Source organism: Sus scrofa, chromosome 4 (assembly GCF_000003025.6).
Source record: "Sus scrofa isolate TJ Tabasco breed Duroc chromosome 4, Sscrofa11.1, whole genome shotgun sequence".
Lineage (NCBI taxonomy): Eukaryota > Metazoa > Chordata > Mammalia > Artiodactyla > Suidae > Sus > Sus scrofa.
Genome location: NC_010446.5, coordinates 96,748,843 through 96,755,881, shown reverse-complemented (window position 1 = coordinate 96,755,881; position 7,039 = coordinate 96,748,843). Strand labels below are relative to the sequence as shown.

Genomic DNA, 7,039 nt, shown 5'->3' with positions numbered 1-7,039 from the left:
TCTGCTCACTTCTCTTTGTAAAAAGCAAGAGCAGGAAAAAACAGGGGTTGCAGAGCTCTTGGTCTATGGATTGAACAATATCAGCTCACTCTCTAGTGGTTAAAAATGTGTGAACCAAGCCCAATTTCATGCCTTTCTTCCATCAGCTATCCATCCATCCATCAACAGACTCCTAGTAAGTCAGGAATGTAGGGATGCAAAGATGAGTAAGATAGGGATTCTCTCTTCCAGAGGAGCACATTCTATCGAGATGAGTGGGAAAGACACAGCTTTTAGGATTCATAATTCACATTCTGGTGGTCACACAGCTGGTCTGTGTTTTCCCTTTTGTGTTTTCACTGATTTATACCTACTTTCTAGGCCAATATCAAGCTTGGGGCTATCCAAGTTCAGAGCATCTTGGCTAAATTGTGTGATCAGAGAAATAATTTCTAATAGAATGAAAGAGGCCTAGTCTGAGATGAGAACTAACTGGAGCCTTGTTCTTCCAAGGCAGCCATTAGCTTTAGGTCCTAAACAGGTTCCTCTCTCTGGGCTTCAGAATCCCCACCTGTAGAATGTAAGGTGGAGTCAGATAATTCCTGGGGTCCTTATTGCTGTGACCTTCTGAAAATCTGTGATCCCACTCAAGTTTGTACTGATGGTGTCCAGAGACTAGGGATCTTGACCTTGCCTGGTTGGTCTGGGCAGAGGCTTCCCCATGGGATGGATTTCACAGCCATGACTGGCATGTGCACTGTAGGCCACAAAGCACTTTCATAGCCATTATCTGATTTTATCTTCATGAGAACCTGGTGAAGCAAATATTTTCACTCCCAACTTCATATGAGGAAACTAAAGCCCAGAGAAATAAATGGCTAATGAGGTGCTAAGTACTTTAGATCAATTATCTCATTTAATTCACACATTAATCCTATGACTTTTCTAATTCTTCTTCCTCCTTTTTTTCCTCTTCTTTACTCTTCCTCTACCTCTTCCTCTTTCTCCTCCTTCTTCTTTTACTTCTTCCCATTTCATAGTTAAGGTAGCTGAGGCTTATGGAGGTTAAGGAGTTTTAATCCCCATTTGCAAGTATTAGAGTTCATATTTAACCCCAAGCCTATCTATCTTTCAAGTCTCTGCTCATAATCTTTGTCAGAATCTTCAATGCCCACAGAAGCTGGAGGTTTTACATAAACAAGTAAAATGGTACAGGCAGAGAGATTATTTCACTTTCCTTTAATTTCACCCAAGAAAAATAAGAGGGCAAATAAAACAACAAAAGGAAACCTACACTTGACATTGCATTGTGGATATAATCAAGAGTGTATATGCCCTATTTAAGAGGGGCGGCTATTAATTAATATTATGGAAGGTAGGCTCATCTATGCCAGACCTTTTGACCTTAGAAGAAAAGGTAGATATCTGGAATCTTAGTAAAGTCTCCCTCTTTCTGAATTTAATGATTGCTAATAAAATTATGTAAGTGAAAACTATGTTCACACAAGGGAAAAAGGCATCCCATCTTGACGGTATCTGGCTCTCAGGATGCCAGGTTATTATTACTGTTCTGCGCTATGCTCTGTTCAAGCTTTAGCTTAGCACCTGCTGTAAAGCCATCAGGTTGCTCAGCTCAGGACTGGGATGAAGCAGGCAACCATCAGTCCAGATGTGTCTGTTGCTCAGGGCCAGCGTTCATTCTGAGAGGATGCTAGATATTCTTGTCTGGACACTTTTGTATAAAACAATTGCCTTCATTCTTACCACAACTCAGGAAAATAGATTTAATTATCTCCATTTTGCATATAAGTGAACTAATATTCAGGTTGGTTATAAAGGTCACAGTTGTAAGTAGCCAAACCTGGGATGTTAGACTCACTTCTGACCTAATATACTCTTCATGCTATAGAGTTGCCTCTATCTTTGAGATGATTTTAATTGCCTATGATTTATTTTCAAGAGAGAATCCCACCTCTTTTATATCTATTTGGTGAGAATCTGAGACAAGGAGGAGGGTAGGGGCCTGGAATCATCTTCTAAGAGAGAAGATACCTTTGTCACCCTCATCATCCCCACCACCAGGTGGTCTAGGGACAGAGAAAAACCACTGGGGTGAAAAAGGAGGAAGAAAACAAGAATCTGTTCGTTAATAGGTCAGAAGCTTTGACACTAAGGCGAGACACTCCCACATTCTGTAGGTGACTCCCAGGACAGGCATACAGGGAGGGGACTGCTTGCTGGAATGCCAAGCTGGGTGATGCCAGGCAGATGCCAACCAGTTGTCTCACGGTCCAAGCCATACCCAGAAGCCTTTATATAAAGACAGCCCAGTGTCCAGATGCCTCAGCCTTAATGACTGCTTGCCTGTGAGGAGGGTGAGTCTAGGGTTTGGGTTCTGGGATTGGGGTCTGGATGATGTTCAGGGGGTGCCCAGATTCATAAGGGTGAGGCATAGTGAGGGGAGAAACTGGGAGCAGAGGAAGAGAGATATATCCTTCAGAGGAGAAGAGTCTAGAAGGATGGAAGAAGAGTTTCCATGGAGTTTGGGTAAAGAACTGGGGTGCTGAAGTCAGTGTATTTTTCTTGGATAATCCTAGGCTTATCCTCGGGTACCACTTTCCTTCCTCAGGATCTCTCTCTCTGGAAAAGATGCGTTGGTAATTTACACCTTGTAAGTAAACGTGTGTGAAGGAGGGTTCCTTAAGGGCATATATACTTATTCTCTACAAATGGACAATGGAAAGCTTGGGTCCTCATTAGAAGTATTTCAATATGTGTTTTGTTGGGAGATGTGTTTTGTTGGGTGAGCTAATTGTTAAATCAGGTCCTGTGCTCTGCCAGTCACACACAGGTGACCAGGCACATTTGGGGAGGTAAGAGGAGTGGGGACTGCCCTCAGTTTCTCCCTGGATAAGTGTGGTGGTGAAGAGCATGTATGGATCCCCCATATGGTGTTTGTAACACATGGAGAACCTTATGTGTGCCTGAATGTCAGTCTCGTGGTTTAGGAAAGTAGCACTTTCTGGGTTACCCCAAGTTAGGTAGTCACAGCCTGCCTCTCAGAGGGGCTGGAGGTAAAACATTTATGAGTTTAGCAGACCACCCAGTTCAGTGATTAACATCAGGTTGGTCCTGAGCCTTTCCAAGGATCGTGTGCTTGGTATGTTCTTGTTTAGCATACGTCCATGAGGGCTTGTTTAAGCAAATTCACCTAAAAAGCTTGAATAGAGAGAAACAAACATTTTATGTTGGATTTGAGCTGCCCAGTAACTGACTGGATCCTTTACTCTCCAATAACATGCTTCTTTGAGCATAGATGGTACCAGTGGGCTTGTTCCATATGTTCATTTTTGCATGTTTACACATAAGTGTGTGTGTATGTGCTGCCACTGTGTATGCTTGAGGATATCTAAGCTCCTGTGTGTGCAGTTCCCACTTTGGGCCACAGCTCTGGGAGGATGGTTTGTCTCTATTTCCTGCGGAGTTCCCTCCCTCGTCTTAGGACCTGAGGAAGTGGTGGAATCCTCTTGTCATCAGCGCCCTCTTGTGCTGGACACTGGTGTGCCCACCTGCAATCCTGGCTGTGCCTTTGAAGCTCCCTCTGGTTGGGTCCTTTGGCAGATCCAAGGCAGCTCTTGAGGGCAATGACTAATCTTGGGTCCAGCTAACTCGGTAAGGATTCTTGAATGCAAATCAAGGGTAGGGGAAGAAAGACCAGGGAAGAAGCAGGTGTCTTTTCATTGGTCCTGGTCCCTCTTCCTCAACAACTCTCACCCTCTTGACCCTGGTCTTTCTACCCTCAGGTTCTGCTTAGCTGCCCATCAGAACCATGTGTGACCAGCAGCAGATTCAGTGTTGCCTGCCGCTCCCACAGTGCTGTGTGACAGGTTCCTCCTTCTACCCTTCCCAGTCCCCCTATGCCGGGAGCCAGGTGGTGGTCCAAGTTCCTTGTGAGATGCAAATTGTGGAGTGCCCTGCACCATGCCCAGTTCAAGTTTCCCAGGTAAAATGCCAGGCTCCATGTCAGTCCCAGACCACGCAGGTGAAGTGCCAAGATAACTGCCAGTCTAAGACCACGCAGGTGAAGTGCCAAGCTCCTTGCAAGTCTAAGACCACCCAGGTCAAGTGCCAGGCTCCAAGCCAGTCTCAAATTTCCTGTGTTCAGTACCAGGCTCCATGCCAGTCTGAGGGTTCCCATGTGCAATATGAAGCCCCATGCCCTGTGCAGCCCTGCTACGTGGAATGTGCTCCAGTTTGTTATACAGAAACTTGTTATGTGGAATACCCGGTCCAGACCTATGTACCCTGTCCACCTCCTCAGCCTGTCAAGACTTATGTAGCAGGTCCCTCAGTGTGCCAGACTCAGGGAAGATTCTCCACGCAGTGCCAATATCAGGGCTCCTACAGCAGCTGCGCCCCCCAGCGTCAGTCCCGGGCATCGTTTAGCACCTGCGCACCCCAATGTCAGACCCAGGGCACTTATGGGAGCTTCACTGCGCAGCGCCGCTCTCGGAGCACCAGCAGATGCCTCCCTCCTCGCCAGCTGCAGCCTTCTTACCGCAGCTGCTCCCCGCCACGACGATCTGAGCCCTACTACAACAGCTGCCTGCCATCAAGATGCTCTTCAGGTTCCTATAACTACTGCACTCCACCCCGCCGCTCTGAGCCCATCTATAGCAGTGGCTGTCCTCGGCGTCCCACTTCAGGCTGTACTCAGAGATGTGGACCCAAGTGCCGAATAGAGATTTCCTCCCCCTGCTGCCCTAAGCAGGTTCCCCCCCAGAAGTGTGCTGTTCAGATTCCTCCCATCAGACGCTGCTCTGAGAGATGTGCCCCACGACCCTCCTGGGGAACCACCTACCCGGAGCCTTGCCCACTCCCAAGCTTCCGTCCTCCGCGTCGTTTGGACCAGTGTCCAGAGCCATCCTTGCAGCGATGTCCACTTCCAGCTCCACGCCCACGTCCACTTCCAGCTCCACGCCCACGCCCACTTCCGGCTCCACGCCCATGCCCACTTCCAGCTCCACGTATGTGTTCATGTCCAGAACCATGTGCAAGTCCAGAGTTCCGTCCTTGTCCTCCACCACGGCAACTTTCAGAACCCTGTCTGTGTCCGGAACCACGTCCAGCCCCACGTCCAGCCCCGCGTCCAGTCCCGTGTCCTCGCCCAGCGCAGTGTGAGCCTACAGAGCCACGTCCATGTCCCCAGCGCTGTGAGCGCCAAGAATCTTGCCCACTTCCAGAACCAATTCCTTTTCCATTGCCCTGCCCAAGCCCAGAGCCATGTGTGGAGCCTCAGCGTTGTCCTAGCCCATGCTCAGGCCCAAATCCAAATCCATGCATAAGAGATCTAGGCTGTCATGAGTCCAGTCCATGCCACCTGGACACTGAGGCCCCCAGCTGTGGAACAGCTGGTTATAACCTGGGGCAAGAGTGGCGCTAGCTGTAGACCTTGTGGTGTGTTTCCAGAGCCACAGGGTCCTGGTGGTGTGGAGGCCAAGGAGGCACCCATGTTGGAGTGAAAGGTGGGGCCTGCGCTTGAGCAAAGGGTGCCTATTTTTAAGGAAAGCATGGCTGAGACATCCCTACCTCTTGCCCTGGAAGTATTTCTCCTCCATTCTCATAAGCTACCGTTTCCAGCCTATTCCAGTTCAAATCTCTCCAAAGATAATCAGAAGCTCCCTGCTTCAGAGGTGATGACCAAACTCTGCGTGCCTTCTCAGGATCCACACCTGGGTCTCAGACACCAATCTAGCCTTGCATCTTAGCTTCTCACCTAAACATATCCTCAGTTCTGACCAGACTAATCCGGCCACCAGGGCACATCTTGGTGTTCCCCAGGACATACTTTGTGGTCTCTGCTCACTTTTCTGCCACTACCTGGACCACTTCTCTGCTACTCCCAGCATCTGGAATCAAACCCATCATTCAAGACCTCTTCCTTGGAGCCTTTTCTGTGTGTTCCTACCTTCAGGAGTCTGGGCTGCCTTCACAGAACTCACTGCACCATCCATTGGCAACTGCCTTGAAACATCTCTTGAATTTTCATTTTGCTTTTCAGGTGTGTTTGTCTTACCTGCCCAACTAGGTTATAAATTCCCATTTGAGTGGAATAAGAGTATCTCTAAAGCCCCATGTTTCTCCTGGGGCAGGCAGCTGCTCAGCAAAGCTTATGGGTTGGCAACTTGAGCCATGGTCTTTGTCTTGATGAGCAGCTCCTTACTGAGACAAGAGGAAACCATGTAACAATAAAGACGATGATACCCTCACAGTCTATAAGTCCTGAATGATACCTGTGTTTCACTCCTTCCTGACTCTCTGGGATGAGGTGTTTTTTTATTTTTAATTTTTCTTCTTGGGTTTATTTTACCCATGGTCTAAGCTTCCCTTTAGACTGGAGTGGGGCTTCCTTGTGGGGCTTCTGTCTCCCCTCAGTGTCCATGGTCTCTGCTGGGAAAGGGATGAGGAATGAAGGGACAGGGAGAATAACTCTTGCTCCCTAATTTAGAGGTAAAAATCTCAGGCTTGGGTTGGGCAGGTCACCCAACTCTGGGGCATCAGTCACAGCCATGCAACATCTGTGGAGCTGAGGGCGGGGAGGAGGAGCCCATGGAGGCTCTCTGGGATAGTTTGTACAGGAGATACTCTTCTTTTGTTCAGAATAAATGATTAGCTTTCTCTCTCTCGCTCACTCGCTTTTTTTTTTTTTTTTGACATAATAGAAAAGGAAATATCTGAGGCTGACTTCGCATTCCTTCATTGCTCCCAAACTCCACTAGGCATGGGTGGTCTTGGGTGCATGAAGGTAGGATTTGGAGGGGCAGAAAGGATGAGATGCCTCTTCCTTCTACTCCCAGCACATGGATGCCACAGGGGATGCTGGGAAATGAATGTTGCTGGGGATGGGCCCTCCCCAGAGAGGGAGAGTATCCTGAGCCACCCTGGTCTGTAGAGGATGAAAGAGGTTCCTATTAGGACAGCAGGAGGTAGCTTTGGCCTTGGCAAGAGTGGCCTCCTCCACACAGGCCACAACCCCAGGGGCCCCCCAGATCCAGCTCCA

General features: G+C 48.4%; 1 protein-coding gene across 1 annotated transcript; it reads left to right on the top strand.

Annotated features, from left to right (window-relative positions):
- On the top strand, positions 2,328 to 6,244 carry KPRP (keratinocyte proline rich protein). Its single transcript, XM_013997107.2, has 2 exons — positions 2,328 to 2,354; positions 3,783 to 6,244. The coding sequence occupies exon 2, from the start codon at positions 3,809 to 3,811 to the stop codon at positions 5,420 to 5,422; it is 1,614 nt and encodes a 537-aa protein (XP_013852561.2). The 5' UTR covers positions 2,328 to 2,354; positions 3,783 to 3,808; the 3' UTR covers positions 5,423 to 6,244.

Bases quoted from the DNA above. Each gene is read 5' to 3' on its own strand.
- KPRP (XM_013997107.2), top strand. From the start codon at position 3,809: ATGTGTGACCAGCAGCAGATTCAGTGTTGCCTGCCGCTCCCACAGTGC.